Consider the following 27,715-nt stretch of genomic DNA (forward strand, 5'->3'; position numbering starts at 1 on the left):
ACAAAAAGAAGCAAATATCCTTATTGGCTTGCATTTTCTTTGACTATTCTTCAAGTTGAAGTTGACTGCCAAATGGAGAGCTTGAAGCTATTTTCAGTATTTTATTTTCTTTTTTCTCATTTTGTCATTGCTCAGAGCTTACAAGATGTGCATTATATATTGTTCCAGCTTACTAGCCTCTATTCCTCTTGATCAATTCACCAAGCAATCAACTCGTTCAATGTCAACCTCTCGTTTTGAGTGTTGTAATTGAATTGAAATTGACTAAACTGATGAGTGAACAAGTTCAAAACTATTGAGATTAGGAGTTCATCTTGTATGTTCAGGCATGATGCCCAAAATTTCAAAACTATGTCAGGCAACTCTAAGATATACTCGGGTCCTTACTCTTACTCGGGCGGTAGACTGTCAGGAGTTTCAACACCCGGTCAAGGGTTCCAATACCCATAGGTGGTGAAATTCCACTAGCGTGAGTGTGTGGGGTGTGCATGCGTGTGTTAAAAAAAAAAAAAAAAATCTCTAAGATATACTCTCAAATGTTTCCATTGTTGGTGTAAGATGCACTTGTCAGTTTGTGCAGAAGGGAACTCGTTTTAGCTTGATTAGACTTTTGAAATCGGCTCTATATTTTGGTTAGGAATTCGTTAGGATTCCTAGTGTTAGGCATAACGCCCTTTATAGTCTCAAAAATCAATTGCTTCATGATTTTGAGACAACTTATTGAACTTGAGCCAGGCCTTGCAATGTACGATATCTAACTATAAACTAGTGTCAAATAGCCTGAAAGGTTCACCCTATTTCAAAGCAAGGTCTGAGTGCATGCAATTCAAGACAATCTCAACTGACTCTTTCTATTGGGGATAACTAGTTCTAATCAAATATGGTATGGAAGTATATTGAGCTTAAATGTTTGAAAAGTTTATAGTTATATGTGTAATACCGACAATCATGCAAATTAATAGACACGTCACATATGAGCAATGTGTGAACATAAACTAAATATAATACACTATGTCATCATTCAATTGATTGTGACCTTCAATTGAATTACTCAAATTTATTATGTGCTTACCTCATAAACTTTGGCAAGAGCCTAACGCATCATTGTGACTCATTTGGGTGGTAGTAATAATGCACAAGTGACTTTACTGAAAATGAAATCAATCAATGTTGATTACATAAACATAAGATGCCCAATACTTTCAAGTGAGATGGATTTCTCAAACTTATATTACAATCACCCATTATACTACGTCACTTGTATCTTGTTACATGATGATACTTCTTTGTTATCATCACTATTTATAATGGACAACACAACTTAATGCAATCCTAAGATGGAGAATTACTAAATTCTATGCATAGAACTCTATAAACAAAGACTTTCACCGATAAATGTCATTTTGGTGGCTGGCACAACCAGTTCCAACCCTACATCCAGAGTCGAAGATCACTTCACGGTCCTACCCTCGACGGATTGTCCTAAAAGAGGCATGATTTTGTTCAAATTACGGCTGATGTTGACCATCCATAAGCTAGGAGTACCTTTTCTTAAAATTGATAGTTGGATGATTTCTTTAAAGGTCAACGGTTGATGTTAGACATGCAGTGCAGGTAATGGCCATATTTTTGAACCAGTTAATAACTAAATTATATTATCCCATCATTATTCTAAAATACCAATGTTGTATGTCTAGTGAAACCCACCAACATTCGATTTTTTTAGATGGGTTCACTTGTAGTGAAATTGATGGCCTGAGTATTAATTGATTTTAATTATTAAGTTTATCATATATGGACTGGATCGATTAAAACTCCATGATAGGGTCCTCCTTCGGTCAATTCGAGCCATTAATTGTGTTTAGAATATGTGGGTTGTGCTAGAGAACAAGTTTTAATTTAATCTGAATTAAAATGAAAAAGATTCATCCAAAATACCCTGTAAATGGAGACGACTAATCTAACTAGATCTGAATAAGATTTGGACAATCTAACTAGTCTACCAAGAATTTCATATCAATTTTATCATTTAAATTATTTTTTATCCTAATATGACCATTGAATCATGCAATGAAGCCCACTTAATGAGTAACCAATCTTGTTTATCCAATATCTCCACGATCTTGAGCCCGATATGGTCAGGTGTTCACTTGTTTCAAAACTCCTAGTGAGGAGATCAAAACAATTTGATTAGTTATTCCAAAGTGGGAAATTTTTGAGCTAAAAATGGGCTGCAACTGCTGAACTCCTTAAGGCCCATTCAACGCATGATTTTGGGGGCCTGCGCTCTGATCCAGTTGTTCAGGGGTCATGAGGCTCAACCCTAGTTAAAACAAGGGTGGCCCGCATATCCTAGAGTGGTCAGATAACCCGATGGGTGAACGGATTAAAGATTTTATGTAGATGGGCCTCACAACAAAATTTGAGCCTAGAGAACTTGGTTCAATTCCATTAAACATATAGGCTCTAAGCAAGCTCATATCATAAATTAAACATGGTTAAAGTGGGCCCTAATGTATCATAACGAGCCTGAGCCCGATTCAAATAGTAAACAGACCTGAAATTGGGCTTGCTCAAATATGGACTTGAACTGAATAACTGTAGGCCCATTCCTGGTTTCCTCTTTTATTTCAGAGTTGCAGCTAAATCCTAGCTGACACCCATCTCCACCATTGCCCCGACATCCGGCGACCGCCCATGCGGGATAGACAACTGCAACGGTTGATTTCCATGGCTACAACATGGTTCATATCAACATTGCAGATTCTGTTGCCCCGATATAAAATATAACAACAAAGCTCATTATATGGAAGCCACCCCAAAATATGGCAACCACATGCGCAAGATCAATGGCTTGAGGTGAACATTGGATGAGTGGATAATATCGGTGAATGGTAGGTTTTTTTTATAAAAAAATTTTATTTTTTACACACACCCCGCACACTCATGCTGCAGTGGGATTTCACCACCTATGGATACTCGAACCCTTGACGGGGTGTTGAAACTCCCGAGAGTCTACCACCCGAGCAAGAGTAAGGATCCTTGCTCTTGCTCCGATGGTAGACTCTTAGGAGTTTCAACACCTGGTCAAGGGTTCAAGTACCCGTAGGTGGTGAAATCCCACTACAGTGTGTGTCTGTTAAAGAAAAAAAAGAGAGAGTAAGGATCTGATGTATGGGTTGTTATTATACCAATCTTAACCTTTTACACCTTATATCTTTTTAAACATCTCTCAATAGATTGAGAACTCAAGTTTTTTATATGTGTAGATGAAAGAACCAAGTCTTATATTTATAGAAATAAGGCCTCGGGTAATTGAGCTTATCAAAATTACTCCTACCTTAAAAGTTTTTACATAGAAAAGAATTCATATCTATTTAGGTCCTTACTCTTACTCAGCTGGTAGACTCTCAGGAGTTTCAACCCTGGGTCAAGGGATCGAGTACTCTTAGGTAGAGCTGGGCATCGGACCGAGTCGAATCGGATTGGGCCCAACTCGACCAGATCCGAGTTCTGCATGGCCTGACCCGAACTCGGTCAGAACCGGGACCGAGTCCTGGTCCTCTGACCCAATCCGATCCTAACCCATGTGGCCCTGGACCGATCCGAGTTCGACTCGGTCAGGAAAACCGAGTCGGATCAGATTGGCCCAGTTTCGGATCCGATCCAAGAAAAACAAAAAAAAAGGAGGGAGGGAGAGAGAGAGAGAGAGAGAGAGAGAGAGAGAGAGAGATTTTGTACCTTGATATGACAAATGGCATCATGAAGTAATACGCATAGCTCCAGAAGATCCAAGCAAGAACGGCTACCGACATCCCTGTAAAAGCATACCCTGCATATGCGATAATGTCCAGCAGTGGAGCTTCACCGTTCCCCAATGAATACAGCAGGACTTTGAGCAAGGCGACCTCTCCCACATGGAAGCAACTAGACAAGTAACCTCTGAATATGAATATTGCAATCCCAAATCCTCCAAAAGGTTGCATAAGAAAAGGCTGCAGTATGCCTGATTTTTTTTCTGCACAACAAATACTAAAAGCTACTACAGTCACCTTGAAGCTTTGATATAAATAGACAAGAGAAGGATAAGATAATGAAATTTTTCAAACTGAAATTTCATTAGAACCTCTCATTTGTGCAAAAATCATTGTAGAGCTTGGTATGGGGCACACCTTTTCAATTGTATCAACATTGAAGTCACTATGCCACTTCAGTTTTTCAGAGTTTTTTTTTTTTTTTTTTTTTTGAATTACCATTCACCCAAAAAACAAGGATAGCAGTTCAATAGATGTCTACCAATGCACTATTTTTCATGGTGTGGCATACCTTATGCTTATCTTGACCAATTGTTTTGCTCTTTAAACACCACAAAACTTCCATGATCACATGCAATAGACTAATGGTCTGACCCACCAGACCACAGGCCCAACTTGTCAGAACTGAAAGCCAAAGTATACATACATGTGCAAATATCACACACCAAAAAAAAAAAAAAGAGGTTTAGAGACTACTATCAATTAACAATGGGTTAGCATTTGTATTTGGCAGAGGATAACAAGTGCACCTTTTTTTACTCTCCAAAGAGATTTGTACGACCGCAAATGTAGTAGGCCAAAATAGCTCCAAATTCGAATCTGACAATGCATGCAATAGGTACATGTTTAGAAAAAAGAAGCCAAATTCATAGAAAGAACAAGATAAAACACATTGAAACCGTCTCTAGGCTGTATCTTGGGCAGCCCATAGGTGTTCCGAGCCATCAAACTAACGAAATCATTGAAACCGTCTCTAGGCTAAACTTTTATTTTAATCTTTAGAAAGAAGAGGCAATGGAATTGGTCGATCTGTTGAGCAAGGAAGGTGCTCATCAGTCTTACTCTGTCTAGGGAATCTGTGCGTTGATATTTTCCTCACTTCGTTATAAAAAATTTGTCGTTTTCCTAGAAAAAACTTATATTTGAAAAGGTGACAATGCCGGTATCCTAATGATAGCAAATGCAAGTCTAAAGAGAATTCATGGGCTTACCAGAACAGACATGGTACTCAGGCATCTGTTTAACAGCAGTTAGTTGGAGGCTTTCGGGGAGCAGACAACTGCACACGGCACCTGCAATTTAGAGTTGATCCTATGCCTTCAATTCTTAGATGCAATATTCACATATGAAAGCAATACTTGAAGAAAAGCAGGAAAGATGAAAAGGAAAAGCAAGAACTTGGTGAGAAGATACCAAACACCCACTGTGATGCAGACCACAATGTTCAGAGACTTTCGATGCATATATAAGATAGATGGAAATGTTACTATAGTCACCTACTAGCATTTGGAGACATGGACAGTCCAATCAATCAAACTGGACTGTCCATTTAGTATAGACCACTCTTCATAGGCCACCATGCAAAAATCAGACCAAGTGGATGATCATATCCATCCAATCAATGTTCTATAAGATCTATGTGGTGGGTCACATGTAGTGAAAAAAGGTCCATCATCAATCTGAACCATCCATTCAGCAAGCTCCACCTTGAATCACTTTGATAAGACGATCCTAGCCATCCCATTTGTGGCTTGGGAAACGAACTAATGTAAGAAAAATGAGGTCAACATTTTGACAAATGGGTTATCCAATCAGATCATGATTTTTGGCCCAGAAGACTGGGTTTTCCTTGATGGATGTGTCCCATACCATATGAAAGGTTATTATAGGGAGCTTCTCCATAGTTCTAGTATAGAGAACATGCCCTGAATGGCTTTATCCTTTTATGACATCCATATCTCATTACCTTTAAATCCCATCCAATCCACCTTAATCCGTTCAAATTGGCCTGGGACGTGTTTGGTTCGAGAGATTGGAAGGGATGGGAAGGTTTAATCCTGAAATTGGCCGGGCGTGCCAAACAGACTCCGGGGATATAGCAATCCCATCGATCTTAAGACAATCCACCGACAACACCATCATTACCTTGAAATCCATGCCATCCACCCTAATATCAGCTCGATCCATCATTTCCTAGAAGTTGATGGTGGCTACCTTGAAAATCACCATCAATAGCTCACAAAACAAAAGTTGTTGAGACAATGTGTTAGATTGCACCATTATTTCATGTAAATATCATGATATTTTGTGCCACATTAGAAAGAAAGAAAGAAAGAAAAAGAAAAAGATTAGGTAACATGCACATACTAACATAAACCATGTTCAACATCATGTCCAAAATCAAAAGTAAAAAAACCTAACAAGTACATACTGACATATAGATTAGGTAAAACTTTCATACATTCAAAACCCTCTATATGATGAATGCCTTTGTGGCATGTAACTAAATGAACCTTGTCCATAATAGTAACCCCCTCCTCCACCTCCACCTTCGTCGCCAGATTCATCCTTCGGTTCTCTTTTTACTGATTCAACTGCAGGAGAACTCTTGGGCGACTCCGAGCTGGATGTGTCCAAAAAATGGTCGTTCACCTCTGCTGAATCGGATGGTGGGGATCCCTTCCCATTGTTGTCATTCACAGATGCAAGAACTTTTTTTAGACGCTTTTTATGATCCGATTTGTACGGGATTCCCAATAGCCTATAAAATGCTGCAAGACTTTTAACAAACTTTGATGGTCTACTTGTGCCTGCTTCAGCATCATGTTGTCTCGGAGGTGGATGTTGTTGTCTGGTACTTCTTGATCTGTATGCCATTTGCATGCTTTCTTTGATGGCCTCTTTATAATCTCATTCTTCTTGCTCCCTTAAAATTTTATCTTGTTCCTCTTCTCTACTAATGGTGGTTGTGGAAGGCCTGGAACTAGAGCTAGAGCCAGTTGCAGTTCCTCTGCTAAACCCTTCTTCATTTATAAGAGGCCTACTTCTATATATTCTTTGGTTAGTTGTATTGGTTGTAGTTACAGGGTGAGGGTTGTGGGAAGTCTTTGTATTAGAATCGAGAATGGCTCCAAATAAATCTCGGACCTCCTGAGAAGCTTTGCTACAAGGTGCGGCATCTCCTCCCTGACAAGCCAAATGTAATTTGAGTCGATTTATTTTGTTGACAAACTGTTTTCCACACAACTTACATTTTAACTTTATCTTTCCATCCTGGGAGTAGGTTTGGACTCCATAATCCCAAATATCCGCCGATGTATCATCTTCCGATGACATATCTACTGTATATCTGGTTAGCTTAGGACAAAAAAAAAGAGTTATGAATTAACGCAATTACCTAACAATATAATAAAAGATTTAAACAACATTATCTAATTGAATAGTACTAATGAAAAAAGAGAAATATTCATCCACCCATGAAACATAACCATAAAACTTCAATGTAACTGTTTTAACAAAATTACAAATAACATGATATAACAAAATAGAAGACATTAAAATCATATTGCAGCTGCAGGCACTGTCTCTTCTATCTTGTCACTCTCCTCTTCATCGAACTCCTCATCAATAGAGGTCTCTTTCCCCCACATCGGACGCAGCCAATCCTGAGTACAAATGAGCGCTTCAACCGATTCAGGTGTAAGTGAGCTTCTATACTTGCTTACGACCCTACTCCCCGTACTAAAAGCGGATTCTGAAGCCACAGTTGAAATTGGAATTGATAATATATCGCGTGCCATTAACGAGAGCACAGGGTACTGCAACTTACCAGATCTCGTCCTCCACCACTCCAAAATGTCAAAATCATCGCCCTTGTTTAGAACTAGAATATCCTCCTTGAGATACTCTTCAAGTTCTGATCTATGCATCTGTGCTTGAGTCCCTTTCAACTGTGTATAGTAAGACATGAAATCATCTGTCGTGTCTTCTTGCAATTCATCAACAGCAGAACTAGAACCCACATGAGGAGATTGTTCTTTTGCGGCACACGCATACAAATTGTATAATTCACTGGCTGCACTAGAAATCTTTTCGGCCTCAGCAACACCCATCACACCATACAACCTATTACATATGAAGCCAATCATAAACATCTTGTACCGAGGATCAAGAACAACTGCAACACCCATTAATAGACTACACTCAAACCAATACTTATCAAACTTTACCTACATACCTATGGTCATGAAGTGTAAAAAGTCTTGTTCACTACTACTTTTACACAAGGCATCTTTTACCTTCCAAAGTTCAGGCAAAAATATATTTACTGTTGGATACTTGCAGCCTGAAAATTTCTTCGTGCTATTGTAAAAAATATAAAGGAACTTACGAACTGATTCAACTCTTGACCAGTCATCTTCAGAAGGTAGCCAAATATACGCACTATCACACTCCGTATAGTGAGAGAAGGCAGGTCTCAAAGCTATCACTGAATCCAACATTTCAAAAGTTGAATTCCAACGTGTCGTGACATCTAACTTCATTGTTCTCTGAGTTGACAAATTCAACCGTTTCACGATCTCATTCCATGCATGTAATCGTGAAGGTGACCCCGTATGTACTTCACACTCTCTCTTATATTTTCGATCGTGGGATCGATTGTTTTAAGGCCTTCTTGTACAATCAAGTTTAGGATGTGAGCACAACACCTAACATGAAATATCTTTTCACCAAAATACAAGTCACCAGTGGCCTTAAACTGGTTGCGCAAATTTATTATCACGCTATCATTTGCAGAGGCATTGTCTAGTGTAATTGTTGAAATCTTCTTCTCAATTCCCCACTCCATTAGACATCTGTGTATGCAGTCTGAAATCATCAAACCACTATGAGGAGGCGCAAGATAACGGAAGTTTATTATTCTCTTGCAAAGCCTCCATTCAGCATCAACGTAGTGAGCAGTTAGGGACATATACCCCTTTCGTTGATTGGATGTCGTCCACAAATCTGATGTCAAGCTAATTTGAAAAATCGTGGCTAACTCTCCTTTCAACTTGACCTTCTCACCTTCATACATCTTCATACACACCCTCCTGATTGTTGTACGAGAGACCTTCTCGTATCTGGGGTTAAGGCATTTGAGTAGTCCAACAAAAGCAGCACTCTCTACCATCTGAAATGGTCTTTCATCTGAAATAATTAACTTAGCCGTCCACTCATTCACTAACTCTTTGTCATACTTGTACATGGACACTGATGGACCCCCCGCAGATTGCGAAAATGAAAGTGTTTGTTGCCTTACCCCACTTCTTGCTTTTTTAAGACACTTTGCTAGATGTTTCTTCAATGTTGTGGTCGAACCATCTGCTTGCTTAGCATACTGACTCTTGCAGTGTTTGCATTGTATCTTCACTTGGCCGTTCTTCAGGGTTACTTCTTCAAAATCTTCCCATACTGCCGACCTCTTTTTCGTATTTCCCGCAACATGTGACTGTGTGGTACTAGTATCAACCATGTCGACGGGCACCTCTTCATGTCCAACACCTAATCTTTCATCTTCAAGGATCATCGGTGATGTAATTGATCGACCACCAGGGGCCGGGGACAAGGTATTGGAAAGACCCTCGCTTTCCATCTGATAGTTGAAATATACTAAATCATATTAGCATTAGCAATCTAATGCTAACAGAGTTATACTAAATCCTAAATTAGTTACCCATCCAAGGTTGGATAAATTGTAATACTTTCATATTCCCATTTAAACATCCACGCCGAAAATCCGGCAGCATCTCCCCATGCCTCTCCAGATAAGTTAATCTTACGTTACATTCCGATGCCAAATATCTAAAGCAATGTAAAGATATTTAACATTGAATATGAAACGAAAGAAACATATCTAGAGAGAAACGAGGAGATGGACTGTGGATCATGCATGAACATTTAAATAGGTTATATGAAAGCATACTATCTATCTAACCTTGAACTGTCCAAAAAGGAACAATTTGAACGATTTCTATGTCACCAAAAACACACTATATCTATGTATGGCCACATAGAAATCGTCAAACGGATAACTAATTATCTAACTTACAAGTAACAATTAAATCCTAAATTAGTTACCCATTCAAGGTTAGATAGATTGCAATACTTCCATATTTCCATTTAAACATCCACGCCGAAAATCCAGCAGCATCTCCCCATGCCTCTCCAGATAAGTTGATCTTACGTTACATTCTAATGCCAAATATCTAAAGTAATGTAAAGATATTTGGCATTGGATACGAAACGAAAGAAACATATCTAGAGAGAAACGAGGAGATGGACCGCGGATCAGGCATGAACATTTAAATAGGTTATATGAAAGCATACTATCCATTTAACCTTGAACTGTCCAAAAAACGGGACAATTTGAGCGATTTCTATGCCACCAAAAACACACCATATCTATGTATGGCCACATAGAAATCCTCAAACGGGTAACTAATTATCTAACTTACGAATAACAATCACAAGTCACAACTATAAACCAACAAGTCACAATAATAATTTAAGAAGAAAAAATGTAATACATATTAAGCTAACTATATAATGAGAAAAGCGAAGAAGCAATGTAATACAATTAGTTAATTATACAATTGTTAGCCCTACAAGCACCTTTAGACATGCAAGTTATATTATACAATTCTCAGCACACGTGCGACAGATCAGAGCCATCATCAGATGATTCCACGTCCCACAATTTAGGCTGACGGATGTGATGAGATGCAGGTCCATAGAAAAATCAACGGTCAGAAAAAAAGTACATTTGCCTATTAAAAACCTTTTGGAGGCATAAAAGTTTTTGATCAAGATGATCTTTTTTTTTTCCTGTATGACCTAATCAACAGATGGATGTCAAATAACCAGTACAGTGGACCTTAGGAGGATCTATCATGGGACCAGATCCAATGGCAAATATCAGATGTTTGACATCCATTAATCAGTGTCATTTTCAGGCTGCACTCTATCCACAAGTGGGATGCTACATGTACAGTGGATGAGCTGGTGCATGCGAGTTCTATCCAGCAGTGAAGGTCCCCACTATTTGTAGCCTTCCATTAGGAAACAAGACAAAAATCAGCATTGTACTCTGTTGACAGTCCTTCCATAAGGTACATGAGCATAGCTTATCCTCAACAAGCCATACCAGCACTAACACTTTAGAAAAGGCACAGGACATGAGCACCAGAAAAGAAGTGGACAGGGAGTAATGCATGATGTTACTATCAAGGGACAGCAGCTGGTGTGACAAGATGCATGAAATGTATTTGCAGCTACCAAAAATACTTGCAAGAGGTAGACAACAGAGGAAAAATCAGTAAAATTTTGAATGACTGTACAACTAAATTTGAAGCTATCTTAATTTTCTACATGCAAATCCAACTAGCCTAAATGGCATTTTTTTAAAAAAGTAGATGGTGGTTATCAATTTACATAAAACAGGAAATGTAGCCCACATGGCATTTTGGAATGTAGATAATAGTTATGTGGGCCCAGTGACGCGTGTATTCTATCCACACCGTTCATTCATTTTTTCTGACTAGTGCAAGTCTCACATGGACCACACCCCATTAGACAGTGGTGACCGATCGTCCACTATTAAAAACCTCATAGGGCCCACTGTAATGTTATTTGCCATCCAACCCGTTGATCTGGTCACACAGGCCTGAATGAATGAATGAATGGAAAGCACAAATATCATCTCCATTCAAAACTTTTGTAACCTCTCTGGAGTCTTTAATGGTGGGCGTTGGATGGTCCACCTGTTTCATTGTGGTATGGTCCATCTGAGATTTGAATGCCTTATTTTTAGAGTCATGCCCTAAAATGATCTGAAAAAATAATGGACGGCACAGATAAAACAAATACATAATGGCAGGGCCGACGTAACACAGACCGGTAGCCTACCTAGGATCAAAACTCAGCAGCGCTCGTCCACTCCCCACTCCCCAGGATCAAAACTCAGCAGCGCTCGTCCCGTCGTCCGTCGTTCGGGTGCGGTTAGGGTAAGAAAAGAGGGGAACGGAGAGGAAGAACCGAAGAAGAGGAGAACGGTTAGGGTAAGAAAAGAGGGGAAATGGAGAGGCAGATCGTCGGGCAGCAGCGCTCGTCGGGTGCGGTTAGGGTAAGAAAAGAGGGGAACGGAGAGGAAGAACCGAAGAAGAGGAGAACGGTTAGGGTAAGAAAAGAGGGTAAGAAAAGAGGGGAAATGGAGAGGCAGATCATTGGGCAGCAGCGCTCGTCGGGTGCGGTTAGGGTAAGAAAAGAGGGGAAACAGAGAGGTAGTGAAAAAAAACTCTTAGGGTAAAAAAAAAATGAAAAAAATGTTTTATAGCACCCGCCAGCCGTTCGGGTCGGGTCGGTTACATTCGGGTCGGGTATACGGGTCGGGTCGGTCCGGACATAGGGCTATCCGGATCCGATCCGAAAATAAACGGATTTGGAAATTCTAACCTGATCAGGCCCGATCTTGACCGTTGGTTCTGTTCGGAACGGGCCTGATCGGGTCTGATCGGGTCGGATCCGGCGGATCGGGTCAAAAATGTGCACCTCTACTCTTAGGTGGCGAAATTCCACAACCGCATGCATGTGCAGGGTGTGTCTGCGCCGTGTAGAAAAATTAAAAATAAAAATCCATATCCATTTTTATTATATTTAGGAAGCACAACATACCACCTGGAACTTATCTTTATCTATCACAATTATTATAGGGCTTACTTTACTCTGGGGCTTACTTATATGTTGAACCTAAGTAATTTAATGGTCAAATCAAAACCCATGATGATATAAGCCCCATCTAATAACAGAAGCCTCATAATTTAGTCTTTTGCCATTATTCCATTGACATTATGTCATTGACACGAAGCCACTACCGGATGGCTGGACTATTAGATTATGATATATATTTATTATGAACCATTTACCATCCATTTTAGGAGAAGTGAGATGGACGGTCCCGAATGATAAGCTACCCATAGACGTTGGGTTAAGAGATGCATATACAAAATTTCCAGCTCTTCGGCATCTATCTTACGTTGCAAGATGGCTTTTTAAGTGCTTTTATAATTCTTGTAGGGATAAATGGTGTATTGCTTGCAGAGCACTTAAAGTTATAATGCCATCAATACAATCAATTGACTTTTTACATCCATTAAGTCCAAGGCATATTTCATGGGTTACTGTACAAGATGACACCGATTTCACAATCCTAACTTTCAAAATGGACGGTGAAGATCATTTACTAAAAAATACGTCCAATCGTCAATTTAATCCAATCGATCTGTTTGTTAAGGGGGCCATCATCAAATGCTCATGATTTTAGAAAGTAACTTTTGTTAGGCAATCTAAACCATCCCATCCAGGGCTTGGAAAATGAGGACAAATCAAGAATGCGATGGATCATCCGATCAGTGTTATTTTTGCATCTGACCCGTTGATGCATTTTGACTTAATGGACGGTTCAGACAGATCGATTGGGCTGTCCAGGGGACAGATGCAACTAGGACTACTAGAACTCGAGTGCTCTAGAAGCATTGGGTGGATGTATTTGTCCTTTCTCAAGTAAGATCCATGGTTATGGAGAAATTATCACACATACAGCCCCAGGAATGTGAACTGGACACAAGTCCCTCTACACAGGAAACGGATTGGCTACTTCCCCTGCCACTAGCCCGGTGGCTGGTGGTCGGTGCTCTGTGGGCCCCACCATGGTGTATGCGTTTCATCCATGCCGTTCATCCATTTTTAAAGATCATTTTATGGCTTGTTCCCAAAAATGAGAGGGATATAATTCTCAGGTGGACTACACCACAAGAAAACAATAGTGATTGGATATCCACCATTAAAATCCTCCTAAGGCCCACTGTACTGTTTATTTGACATCCAATATGTTTATTAGGTCATACAAGCCCACTGTACTGTTTATTTGACATCCAATATGTTTATTAGGTCATACAAGCCTAGATGAAGGGGAAAAAAAAATATCGGCTTGATCCAAAACTTGTATGCCCCAAAAAAGTTTTTAATGGCCGACGTTTATTCAACACTGTTTCCTGTAATATGGTCCACTTGAGATTGGGATATACCTAATTTTTGGTACCATACAGTAAAATGATATATAAAAATAGATGGACGGCATGGACGAAACACATACATCATGGTGGGGCCCACAGAGCACCAACCACCGGACATTGGATGGTGGCTGGGAGAGTAGCCAATCTGTTTCCCCAAACGGCCAAACATACCTCCCTTCATGTATAAAGATATCTGAGAAGTGCAAAAAAGTGGGTCCCACCATAATGATGACTGCGAAATCAGGCCACTCAACTCATCGGCGGTATTGCCCAGCAGATGGATGGTTCTATACAAAACCATAGCACTGACTAGCAGCAGATCAACAGCTAGAATGCAATCATTTGGTCTGATAGCACCAAATCAACGGCTTAGATCACTGAAAAATGGGCCACACATGCACGGAACCTCAAACGTCTGGCCCCTACCATTCCTCTTTCCCGGCGTACCGAGTTGCATCAGGAAATTCCCTGATACCCAGTGCCAATCAACCCATACAGCAGCATGCTGATTCCGCTGGCTCAAGTGTAACTTTGTAAGACAGCATTCGCCCCGTACGTGCAGAAGGGGCACGTGAGAGATCGTAACCGCTCAGGCCATCCCGGCAATGTAGATGGCGTATGTTATATGGGACGTGGATTTCCTGGGAAAGCCTGGGCCCACTGCGATGTTTGTGAGAAGTCCAACCCGTCCATCCGTTTTTCAAGCTCATCTTAGGATATATGATAAAAAATTATGGTGTGAATCCAAAACTCAAATGGACCACACTATAGGAAATAGTGGCAATTTAGCAACCACTGTTGAAATATTTATATAGACACGTGAGCTTCGTATCCGTCTAAGTTTATGGTATTTTCACTTCATCCCAGTGAGAGTGACCCTATCAAAGGTTTGGATTACATATAAACACCAGGGTGAAGCCTAGGAAGGTTTCAACGGTAGGAACTCCTTTCCCCACTGTTTCATCTTGTATGACCAGTCGAGCTTTGGATCCCCACACGAAATAACAAACGACCGAGAGAAATTGACCGGTGGTACGCACCTCGTGTACATGTGTGGCCCACCCGAAGATCATAGTTTCCTCCTTTTAGATCCATGGAGCATATACACATGGTTAGAGGTGTACACATGTTGAATGAATTGAGCTTGGCACAACTCGTCTTGGCTCGGCCACCATCTAACCTAGTTTGAATTCGGCTCAGATCGGTCCTCAAGCTTGACTGACCAGCCATGAATCGAGTCGAGCTTAGCACAGCCTGACTCGACTTGGCCACCATCTGACCCCACCTTGAATTCAGCTCGGCTTGGTCCTCATGCCTAAGTGGTTAACATGGCTCGGTTCAGTTAGCAGGTCAGGTCAGTTTGAGTTGAGTTTAAGTTAAGATTAAGCCTATATGGCATTTTTTCAAATACATGGAGTACGCTTTCAAATCCTTGTGAAATGTAAAACTGTAATATTAGTTTACATGTATTTTATTAAACAGCAATCTATACTTTTTTCACCACCGGCCAACACTCCGTTGGGTCATTTTATCAAACGCTCGATGAGCAACATCGGTATAAAAAAAACTGTGAAAAAATCCACTCCACTCGGATCGAACTCAGCTTCGAGTAGAGCTTCTTCGAGTCAAGTCGAGCGAGCTAACTGAGCTAACTCGGTTCGTGTACAGCTCACGGTGGATCGCATAACGAGCCGTGATCTTACACACGTGGAATCCGTTGCACGTGCAAGACGACTGCACACGAGCGCATTTGTCCTCCCCGTATATCCTCTCGCCGTCACTCTAGCGAACGTCTCCCCACTGAACGTCCCGTCTCTCACTCTCCTCTCACTCTCTCTCTCTCTCTCTCCAAGTCGGCGCAGATCTGAACCGTTCCCACCAGATCTGAGATCCGAATCCTAGCCTCCACCATCCGCCATCGATGGAGGAGGCGCTGGAGATGGCACGTGCCAAAGACACGAAGGAGCGGATGGCCGGGGTGGAGCGCCTTCACCAGCTTCTAGAAGCTTCCAGGAAGAGCCTCTCCCCTGCCGACGTTACCTCCCTGGTCGACTGCTGCATGGATCTTCTCAAGGACAACAGCAACTTCAGGGTCTCTCAGGGCGCTCTCCAAGCCCTAGCTTCTGCTGCCGTGCTCTCGGGCGAACATTTCAAGCTCCACTTCAATGCCCTCGTCCCATCCGTCGTCGAGCGGCTCGGAGATGGCAAGCAGCCCGTCCGTGACGCTGCCCGTCGCCTCCTCCTTACGCTCATGGAGGTACGATCATTTCTTAGAGATTCGGAAGGTTTCTCTGATTCGTAGCAGTTGCAGCATTGGAATCTTTTGATCCCCTGTCTTTGCGTTTTGATTTTTGGTTTAATTCTTGCGATATGGATGGGCGTGGCCCGACCTGGATTGGCCACTTGATCGAAATTGAATGGATTCGATAATCCCACCATTCTGATTGGTGGGCATTTCTCCCCTTCCAATGATGATGCATTGTTGTCTATTATTTTTCTTCTGTTCTTGTGTGCGCTGCTGGTTAAATTGTTAGGGTCATATGATTGGGGGAATTCTTTTATTGTAGCCCGTTAATGAAGAAGCTTCCTCCAGATGTACGGTTTGGATCACCGAATGTGGTTCTATGCTTGTCCAATATGCTTGAAGTGCACAGATTGCTTTTTTTTTTTTTTTTTCTTTTCTGCCCGTAGTTTACTTTTTGGGATCTGTCACGCATGTTGCTCCTTTTATTTCAATTCTCTTTATTTTTGTATGTATAATGAAAGAAATGAGAACAGGCTACTGGAATTGCAAATGAACTTACATCTAGGGTTTTGGTTTTGCTGATCTTGATTTCAATATTTTCTTTTTCTTTTTTTTAAAACTCATTGCCTTGGTCTGGTATTTTCTATTCAATCAATGGATATGCTGGGATGAAGTTTGGGTTCTGATCTGATCATCCCTATCTTTTCTCTCTTGTTCCTACTGTAGTGTTTATTGGTTGATTCGGCAATTTAGTAAAGAAAAATGTCTGTTTTGGTTTCATATTTGGAAATGTATGTTGCCTAACCATCCTCATTTTCGAATCCGAGTGAATATATGCTGAATGTGTCAGTGTCAAAATGCAACCTTATGGTTTAAGGTTGTTTGGATACGTTATCAAATTGAATCACGATTTCCTAATCCAATGAAGTGGAAAAGGCCAAATTGTAATTTCCTCATGAAGCATTAACTTTGAGGATTTGGCTTCAAATTGCGATCATGTTACTTTCAAGATGGATGGCTACAATTTGAAGGCTCTTCCTTGTTCTGAATACCATGAGATGTGATTACAATTTATTCATTTCATCTTGTTTAGACTGACTGTTCACTGTTCAATTCAGATGTGCATCCAAAGATGGCCTTGAAATGGTTCTATCTTAAAAAAGGGTTCTAGAATGCTGAATTAGCAAATTATTTGAGTCTTGAATTGTTCACAATTGCGTTATTTTTAGTCAGGCCATAGTTATTCTGGCATTGTCTCTGGTCTAAGTTTCCTTGCTGGAGAAAATTTGGGTTGTTCTATGTATCATATCCATTAAAAATACAAAAAACATGGGAAGGAAATTTAACAGTTCCACGATAACTAGGTTTCTTCGCCAACGATAATTGTTGAAAGAGCTGGAAGTTACGCATGGACACACAAGAGTTGGAGGGTGCGTGAGGAGTTTGCACGTACTGTCACGTCTGCAATTGGTCTTTTTGCATCTACTGAGCTTCCTCTTCAGCGGGTTCTACTTCCTCCTGTATGTTGAGTTTCCACACATTTTGTGACCTTCTTTTCTATAAGGGAAAGCCTTTATTTGATTTTTTTTTTTTTTTATTAATTATATGTATTTGCATTCTCAGGTTTTGCAGTTGTTAAACGACTCTCATCAAGGCGTTAGGGAAGCAGCTACTTTGTGCATTGAGGTTAGTGATGCCACTCATGAATATGATACATGTGCTTAAAATGCTGCATTTGTTTATTGGAATCACTCATGTCCTGAGTTTGTGCATCAAGGACATGAATTATAGTGTTGACTTTGGTTCTGATTTGTGCTTCTGTTTCAAAGTTTTCTATTGCTGTAGCTTATTGTCATCTTCATGCACCATTCTCTTGCTTTTAAGCAAATGCCGCTTTTAGTACCTAACTTGTAAGTTTTTGGTTGTTGATTCATTCATAGTCTCAAAAAACAATTGATGCAGGCCCATGGTCCACCGTTGGGCCTAACATGTGCTGATTTTTGACTGGTTATAGATTGAGGCCTAAATATCAAAAACTACAATCTACAATTTGTGAGAGATATGGGAAGATGTAATGGATGATATGGGGCTGACTTAAAGATGTGATTGGAGATTTTGAGTATTGTTTTCTAGATTTGCGTTTTCCATTATTGGGTTGGTTGCCATTTTAGGTAGATTAGATTGATTTGAATAAATTGGACAGATTTGAATTGGTTTCAAAAGAGAAAAAAAAAGAAGATTTCAATTGGGGGGGATTTTCATTAAAGATTCATTGGGTGTTTTTTTTTTTTGGAGTGTAATATGAAGTTTGATATCAATAAAGCTATTTTTCCTTCCTGCGTAGATATTCTTGTGGGTGTACTCTTGTCCATTTCTTTGCAATTCGGGTGTTGAGATCTCATTATCTTGATAACCGGGTTGCACCATTTTGGTATCAGAGTGGGTTATTTTTGGGTATTTTCGATTCTACACCATCTCCTAATAGTTGCAAAGGGGGTGGCATATGAAGAGTTTGTGCAAGTAACCCAATTGATTTGCACACTCATAGAGTGAGCAAATCAACTCACGCATACAGTAAGTAATCTCTCTAATTAAGTGGCAGAGATTTGGTGTGGAGGGAATCTAGAGACCAAAGTGGAAGCATGTGGGCACATGGGGGGAGGTCTCCACCAAATCACTAACCAACAATGGGCGGCCTCGGTTCATGAAGACACCAATTTTCAAATCCTTCAATTGTTGGAATGTGATAGAGAGGCTCAAAATTTAGGTTAAATTTTCGGAATTCCATGGTCGATTGCTTGTTGAGACCTTCATCGATTGGCTAAGCAAGGAGGAAGTCGTGGACAATCAGAAGGTCAAGTTAGTAGCTATGGATTTTTTAGACACATGTTAGGTGGGATGATCTCCAAGTTGAATGAATCTGTTAAGGTAATGAGAAATAAATTCTTGGGAGAAGATGAAAAAGAATTTAAAAAGGAAGTTCCTGTTTGCTGTTTGCAACTTATGCCTGTGACCTCTATCAAGTATGTTCCAATCTACGTTAAGGGAACAACTCGGTAAATGAATAGACCGAGGAGTTCCATACATTGATATCACGTTAAGGGGATATCAATCTACATCAAGGGGACTTAGCTGGTTTGACGCTGTAATTTTGTCTTCCTCCTTTCCTTTTAATAAAATCCCAGTTAACTTTACTCTTAAAAAAAATAAAAATAAAAAATCTTAGCTAGGTCTTAAAAAAATGAATACACCGAGGAGTTCCATAAATTGATATCATGGGCAAAGTTTCGTGAGTATGAAGGCCAAAATATTTTAAGATATCTGATGCATACACACTTACATTAAAAGGGTGTGGGAGACGATTTGGTGCGCCACGAAGACCGTCACCAAGAATGGGACAACATGCTTACTTTCTGTATAAGGCAACCACAAGACCTTTTATAGGTTGAGGGATGATGAGCCTACGTCCAACAATGAAGCTAAACCCTAACATGAGGGAGGTGGTTATAGACAAGGGGATAGTACACTACACCCAATATGAGGTAAAACAACATTCCTTTCACTTGCTTTAAGTGTGGGCAAGAATAACATCGTTCTTTTCACTGTCCTGAACATTAGTCCACAATTAAAGTAAATTTGGCCAAGAAAGGATAATGTGTTAAAAACACTCTCGACACATGCAAATGACAGATGAAGATGACACAATATGAAGAACATGCATACGAGGATAGGGTGCATATTGGGGAAGATGTAGCATATGTGTATGGGGATAGGGGCGAATTGTTGGTTATCCAATGGACTATGCTATTGACGCCTTGGGTGGTTGATGATGGGCGATAATTTTGACACAATATCTTCCGCACCACTCGCACTTATGGTGGGATGATATGCACGATTTTGGTAGATGGGTGGAGTAGTGAGAACATCGTCCTACAAGAAATGGTGAAGAAACTAAAACTCAAAGAACATTAGCATCCACGCCCTTATAAGATTCGTTGGTTTAAGAAAGGGGGAGAATTTTTTGTTTATTCCACGTGATTAGTTTCATTCTCTATTGGATCTAAGTACAAAGATGAGGTGTAGTGTAATGTGGTCCCCATGGATGCATGACAACATTTTGTTCGAGAGACCGTGGCTGTGGGACTGAGATATGGTGCATTTGACTTGGGCTAATACATATTCATTTGTTAAGGGTGGTGTTAATATCACAATGCACGCAATGAAAAATCTCCTAATGCCCAAATCTTATAAAAACTAGGGTTAGAAATTGCTCGGTGTAGAAAAGTTTGAAGAGGAAAGTAAGGTGACTGGCATCGTTTATGTCTTGGTTGTTAAAGAAAACACAAAATAGTTAGATGTTTTGCCTCTTATAAAACAACTCATTCATGAATATGAAGACTTGGTGCCCAAAGAATTCCTAGTTGTACTTCCTCCTACGAGGAACATTCAGTACCGCATTGATTTAGTGCTAGGTTAGAGTCTACTAAATCTTGTGCTCTATTGAAGGAGTTCAACCGAACATACCAAGTTCCACTGATAACTTACTGACTTGCTATAGAAGGGTCCAATTTGGAAAAAAAAGCATGTCACCATGCACCGTTCTTACATTATTAGCTCTTAAGAAAGATGAATTTTGGAGTATGTGTGTGGATGGTCATGCGATCAACCAGATCACTATCAAATACTGGTTTCATATTCCTCACTTAGATGATATGTTGGACATATTGCATGGAGCAAAGGTCTTTTCAAAGATTGACCCGAGGAGCGGATATCATCATATACATATCCAGCTTGGGGACGAGTGGAAGACTGTATTTAAGATAGATGGACTATACAAATGGCTCGTCGTGCCATTTGGCCTTTCAAATGTGCCAAACACTTTTATGAGGCCGATGATAGAGGTACTCCACCCCTTCATGGTAAGGTTTGGTTGTTTATTTCGATGATATTCTTGTTTTTAGTCCTAATTCATCATTTCATCTTGACTACCTATGACAAATATTTGATGTACTACGGAGGGAGTCACAGTTCGTTAACTTGAAAAAGTGCTCATTCCCTGTCGATGGTGTTGTATTTTGGGGGTATATTGTGTTTGTAGAAGGGATTAAGGTTGATCGGAAAGGCGATTGCAGAGTGGCCCATCCCATGAACCCTTCCAGAGGTCTGTTCTTTTCCCAGCTTGGTGACATTTCACCAAAGATTTATCCAAAATTTCACTACAATTATTGCACCTGTCACCGATGGCATATGCAGAGGCAAATTCGAATGGACTAAAGCGGTGGATTGAAGCTTTAGTGCCATAAAAAAGAATATGACAGAGGTTTCAGCTCTCGCCCTTTTGGACTTCAATAAAGTCTTTGAAGTGGAAAGCGATGCTTCAAATATAGGCATTGACATGGTGTTGAGTCAGGAAGGAAAGTCGATCGCTTTCTTTAACAAGAAGCTTAATGATGCACGGGAGAACTACACGTCTGATCTAGAGTTCTAAGTAGTATCCCAACCGTTATGGCATTGTGAGGCATTACCTAATTCATTGGGAATTCATTTTATACTTAGATCATGAGGCATTGAAATATCTCTATTCTCAAAAGAAGTTGAGTGCTCACTATATGAAGTAGATGACTTTCCTGCAAGAAAAGACTTTCCTTTTGTGTCACAAAGGAAGTCATAATAAAGTGACAGATGCTTTTAGTAGGAGGGTGGTTCCACTAGGAACACTTGCCATGGAGGTCATGAGATTCGAGGCATTAAAAGAACAATACAAGGAGGACCCCATTTTTACCAAAGTGCTTGATAGGTGTATGGATGACCAAGATCCAAAGTGTGAATTCATCTCACTCGATAGATATTTATTCAATGGTTCTTGCTTATGCATTCCCGAAGGATCATTGTGAGAGAATATCCTATCTGAGTTACACAGAGGATTGGGTGGGCACTTTGGGAGAGAGAATATTGGCCCAAGGTGTATCGTTGCGGTAACGGTGGGCGTAACAGTCCCCACTGTTACCAATACGGATACCGCCCGTATCGGCCGAGATGGGGCCATAACGGGCATTTTTAAATTTTTTTTTTTGGCTCCAAAAATTCTGAAAAAATATTCAAAATATTCAAAAAATTATAAATATTCCAAATATGCATTCATTTATAAATTTGAACATGTTTATGGTAGTGTAACGGTCCAGTCTTTAGTGAAATTGTTGTATTCGGCTATCTGATGAATTTATGAATTTGATAACCTAGTATTGGCTAGAGATCTTTTATATTTAATTATCTAACTATATAATATCAATATGAATTAATTAAAATGAATCTAATACCAAAATATCTCATATTTGTAGGTATTGGTGTATTATATACCTTGTGACTTGTGTACATTTTATGTCAACATACAATCTAGGGACTTTTATGTCCAATTATGTAATTCATCTATATAACAAATTAATATCATTTTTCCCAATAAATCTTAAGAAAAAATTTGAAATTATAATAAAGTAAATAGTGTTGTCGATTTAGAGCTGATTTGGTGGATCATTCGATGCCCCAAATCAACATTAAATTCATGCAATCTATTGGCACTTATCTCACTAATGGTTTGGTGAATATTTATTGAACAGTGAAGAATGAAAATATCAAGTGATCCTATTTCAGAAAAACAAATAAGTGTTTGCAAATTAACGGTGAAAATCATTTAAACAATTTAATTTTGGGATTGTGACTTGGCAACAACAGTGCCATAATTTAATTTATTAATTTTGAGTTAATGTATGTCTCATGGACAATTTTTAGGGCCATGTACATGGGTCCTACCATGATGTATGTATTGTATATCAATGACGTCCATCCGTTTTATCAACTTATTTTAGGGCATGGTCCAAAAATGAGGTAGATCCAGATATCAAGTGGACCACTAGTGGGTGAGGCCTTAAAATTGGGGAACACCTTGATATATTTGTATATCCGTGCCGTCAATCTATTTTGCCAACTCATTGTAAGGCATGATCCAAAAAATCAGGTAGCTTTAAACCTTAGGTGGACCATTAGTGAATGACGCCCTGAACATATGACCCACCTTGATGCATTTGTTGTATATCCATGCTGTCCATCCTTTTTGCCAACTCATTTTAAGGCATGGTCCAAAAATTGAGGCAAATCCAAATCTTTTGTGGACCACAGTAGGGATTAAATTCCAACAATTAAAACTTCTATTATTATTATTATTTGTTATCATTGTTTTTTATAAGCTGCGACTTGTGTTTTCCCTTGATCTTGGTCCATGCGACCTTATCAACAATTTCGATGGTAAATAGACATTACTGTGGGCCATAAGAAATTTTTAATAGTGGGCATTCAATCCTATTGTGCGGTCCACTTGAGATCTGGATCTGCTTCATTTTAGGGACCATGCCTTGAAATGATTAGGAAAAATTGATGGGCGGCATGGATATACAACACATAAATCAAGGTGGGCCGCATGCACTAAAACAAAAATAGTGCAAGTGCACTAAGCGGCATGCGCCATAGACTACTTAACAAAATAAGGTGTGTGGCTGTTTTACAGGCTTACAGCCATGCCACCCATTCATTTTTTTCGAGACAGAGAGAGGGAGAGAGAAATGAGAGGTAAAGAGTGGGAAAAAGAGAGAAGGAGAAAACAAGACATATAGAGAGAGGGTGGAGCACCAGAGTGGAAAGAAGAAGTATAAGCAGCAGGAGGAGCTATGTAGTAGCGCCGCGGAAGACAAAGAAGAAGAAGAGGAATAAAAAGAAGAAGAAAAAGAAGGTTTTTTTTTTAGGGTTATCGCCCATAACGACTGTTATGAGCCCGTAATGGCCGCAATGCCTTGTAACGGCCGTTACGGCCCCGTAACAGCCGTTTCAGTTCATTTTTTCTAGACCTCCCTGTTTCAGCCCCGCATCGTGTAACGGTAACCGCTGTTACCGACTTACCCTTATTTATCGGCCGTTACAGCCGATGCGTAATCGATTTGGGACACCTTGGTGTGGATAAGATTCGTATGGGTCCTTACTCTTGCTCTGGTGGTAGACTCTTAAGGAGTTTCAACGCTTGGTCAAGGGTTCGAGTACCCAAAGGTGGTAAAATCCCATTATGGCGTGAGTGTGTGTGCGTGTGTTTTTTAAAAAAAAGACTCATATATCATGGTGGGCCCTACAAATTTAACAATTTTCTGCTCAGGTGATGTAAGGAGTGCTTTAAATGAAGATGGGTGTCAACATCACCTTGAAAATGCAGCAGGAAATTCAAAGGTAAATAATTACTACTCATTTACTTTGAATTACCACTGTAATTAGAAAATCAAACAACCCCTTATAGATTTGGGGTCTAAATATAAAAAAACCTACAATCTACTATTTGTGGGGGGATATGGGAGGATGTGAGGGATGATATGGGGCTGACTTAAAGATGTGATTGAAGATTTTGAGGATTATTTTCAAGATGTGCTTTTACCATTATTAGGCTTGTTACCCTTATCCATTTCTTTGCGATTTAGATGTCGATATCTCATTGACTCGATAATTGGGTTGCACCAACGATTCATGAACATTAAATTTGAGTCTGCCAAGTTAAAAGTGAGAAACATAATCATTAGTTGGTGTGCAAATGCTTAAAAAAAACATTTAAAATCAATGAAAAGGTGGATTTAGTATGTAATAAGGAGTTATTTATTTATTACTTTTCTTGGTTGCTTGTAATATAAATTGATTTATAAGAGAAATGTTGCATCCTTCTTATAGTGTAAAGAAGAAATCGAGGCCTTAAGGTTCTACAATTTTGTGGTCTCTATCAACAGCGATGTAAGAAAATCGTAATATTCACGACGTTGATCCACATTGGGCATAGAGTTCACAACCATATCATCGTACATGGGGCTACCATTTGAATCATCTAAAGCATTGATGTAGGATGATGAAAACTATCTTAGGATGCAAGATGAGCGATCAATTACATAGTAATTTCAGCAACCAACATGTAAAATCAAGCATATCCACATAATAGATTCGGAAATTTAGATTTATAACACGAAGATCCTAGGTTATTACATACATAGTGCACGAAAATATAAAATAATTCAAGAGTGGCCCACTTGGAAGTAGGGACTTCCAATCTAGCGTGGGTAGTGCAACAACCACGTGGATAGATAATGACGCAAGCAAAATTCTGATTTGGGGAAAGTTTCACAAAAAAATTCAGGTTTTCATTAGGGTTTTAGATTCATGGATGGAGATTTAGGATTGGGGTTTCTAAGGATTCAAAGGATCTAGGGATTAGGGAAGTTTGGATACAAATCAAAGATGGAAAACACCAAACGGGGGCCCACATGTGGCTGCTCGTACGGACACACGTGCGTACGCACATGTGGGTCCACTCGTGGAAAGGTGAGAGAGAGAGAGAGAGAGAGAGAGAGAGAGGATTGGGTAAAGTTTTGATGGGTTGAGAACGTTGTAAAGGGAGGGGAAGGAGGAATCCACTACCAAACAAGCCTCTACCCTTCCATAATTCAATTGGAAATAGGGGTTTCTAAAATACCCTAGAAAACAAGGAGGAAAATTCCTTCACACAAGAGAGCTTTTCTCTTTCTCTCTCTCCTTTTCTTCTCAATATCTCTATTAGGTTTGGACATCCTCCCCCCCACCCTTTGTACTTTTGTAATAAAAATTTGAAATAATTACAACTATGCTACTCACTTAAGTGAAATGGCCTATCATCCAAAATAAGGAAACTAAAACACTTATTATTAATCTCAACCATCAAATAAATCATAAAAATAACAAAAAACATAAAGGAAGTAAGATCAGAGTCCAAGGGGCCCAAATTTGGTGGCCCGATGGCTTGATCGACAAAATCTAACGGTCGGATTGACATGACATAAAAATCTTATGACTAAAATGGTCTCCTAAGCAGCCCACATGCATCATCCTGAAGTGGGGTCTTCGTGATGCACGTCCAATGCATGTGGGGTCTTCAAAATGGCCGGACGGGCCCCATCTGGAACTTGTCTCCCATCTACAAAGAAAACTACGCTGATGTGGGTGGTCGCCTCCATCTTTGGTACACCCGAATAGGTCTTCTAATGTCCCCATCAAGCATGCTATTTCTTATGCTCATCCCTAGTACATTCTCAGGTCATTATTGATGGGTGCACTAAAATTGCCCTTTACTGGATTTCTATAGAGTAATTGGAACTTGAAACCATGGTACTTGGGTTTTATTTTGATGAGCTTAGAGAGATTGTGCTAAGGTCAAATGTTTTCTTTTCCTATGTAACTACATGTGCGAATAGCATATTCCTTTTGCTTGCTAAGGAAGAGGCCCCAACATTTGCTTGCTATCATTACTTCATACCCTTTTATATGATCACTTTCTTAATAAAGTGTTGTTAGGCATAAAAAACTGTATAATTTGTGGTGAACTTCATTTTCTAAGTTGTTCTGGAGCTTTGCCTTCAACAATTACAGAGTTAGATATCCATCAAATAGAAAAGTAGCTAACTGAGCTAACTGAATCCACTATAATCTAATTCTCTATGGCCATCCCTTAAAGTTCTATTGCTAGACAACTCTGCCAACTAAGATTCTGAACTAGGCAATGATAAATGCGTCTCCTAGTACGTATTGGTTTATGGGTAAGTAATACAAGGCTAAAGTTCATTTTTTCTGTTGGAGGATACCAACCTGTATCGGACCACAAGACAACTTTCTTGTCTAATACACGTGGATAAGTATGACAGTGGAATTGAAAATCCAATTCCCCCCCCCCCCCCCCCCGTTTTTTTTCTCCAGCAATTTTGTGAATTTGGGGTAATACGCTAGTTCTTATGTACTTAAAAAAAAAATGCTATTCTTTTGTGGTAATATGTTTGTGATTGGGTTTAGAATGTGATGTAGTTGTTACTTACTATGAATTTCATCGCATATAATTTTGTATTTTCTGTAATTAAGGATGTCTAATTTTTTGATAAAGAAAATAAAGGATGTGGCTATTGATGGGCCATTGACCTATTTAAGCTTAAGGGATCAAGGTTAGTGGTGATCCTCAGTTCCTCATCATTAATGGGTTCCATACGATCGTGGTGATTACGAGAGAAGGAGCCTCTATTCTCAAGTGAAAGACTGGATTGATGAATGTTGCAGAATCCATCCAGAAAGGTACAATATAAAACCCATAGGTTATAACGAACTGTGGATCAAAGGGAACTCGGGTCTTAATATGGACCTTTTGATCATAGTGGGGTTTCTGCATTCAGATGGTCCAGATTGCGGTGTAAAGAGATGGAACGATTTCTCCATGTTTGGTGAGGAAGATGTATGGTTTCTCGTATGGGGGATTCCTCTTGAGTTATGGAATGATGAATTCTTCATCTATGTGGCATCGCTACTTGGTTCCTTCGTCGAGCTCGATTTGAAGAGAAAACGAGGCAAGGAGTTGGCGGTGATTAGGATCAGGGTCAGAAGAAAAAAAGGGACTCCCATCCCCAACTGCATCAAGGTCCTCGTCGACAATAGAAGCATCGTGTTGCCGCTGC

The 27,715-nt window shown here is 39.8% G+C and overlaps 1 protein-coding gene across 2 annotated transcripts in view; it reads left to right on the forward strand.

The window, feature by feature from the left end:
- The first annotated feature begins 15,729 nt into the window (after positions 1–15,729).
- Positions 15,730–27,715, forward strand: part of LOC131245730 (CLIP-associated protein-like) — an 88,898-nt gene continuing 76,912 nt past the window's right edge. For both annotated transcript variants that reach the window (XM_058245386.1, XM_058245387.1), the window contains exons 1-3: positions 15,730–16,184; positions 17,537–17,692; positions 17,796–17,858. In XM_058245386.1, the coding sequence (XP_058101369.1) occupies positions 15,849–16,184; positions 17,537–17,692; positions 17,796–17,858 (555 nt within the window). In that variant the 5' untranslated portion in view covers positions 15,730–15,848. The remainder of the gene's footprint in view (positions 16,185–17,536; positions 17,693–17,795; positions 17,859–27,715) is intronic.

Source organism: Magnolia sinica, chromosome 5 (genome assembly GCF_029962835.1).
Source record: "Magnolia sinica isolate HGM2019 chromosome 5, MsV1, whole genome shotgun sequence".
Taxonomy (NCBI): domain Eukaryota; kingdom Viridiplantae; phylum Streptophyta; class Magnoliopsida; order Magnoliales; family Magnoliaceae; genus Magnolia; species Magnolia sinica.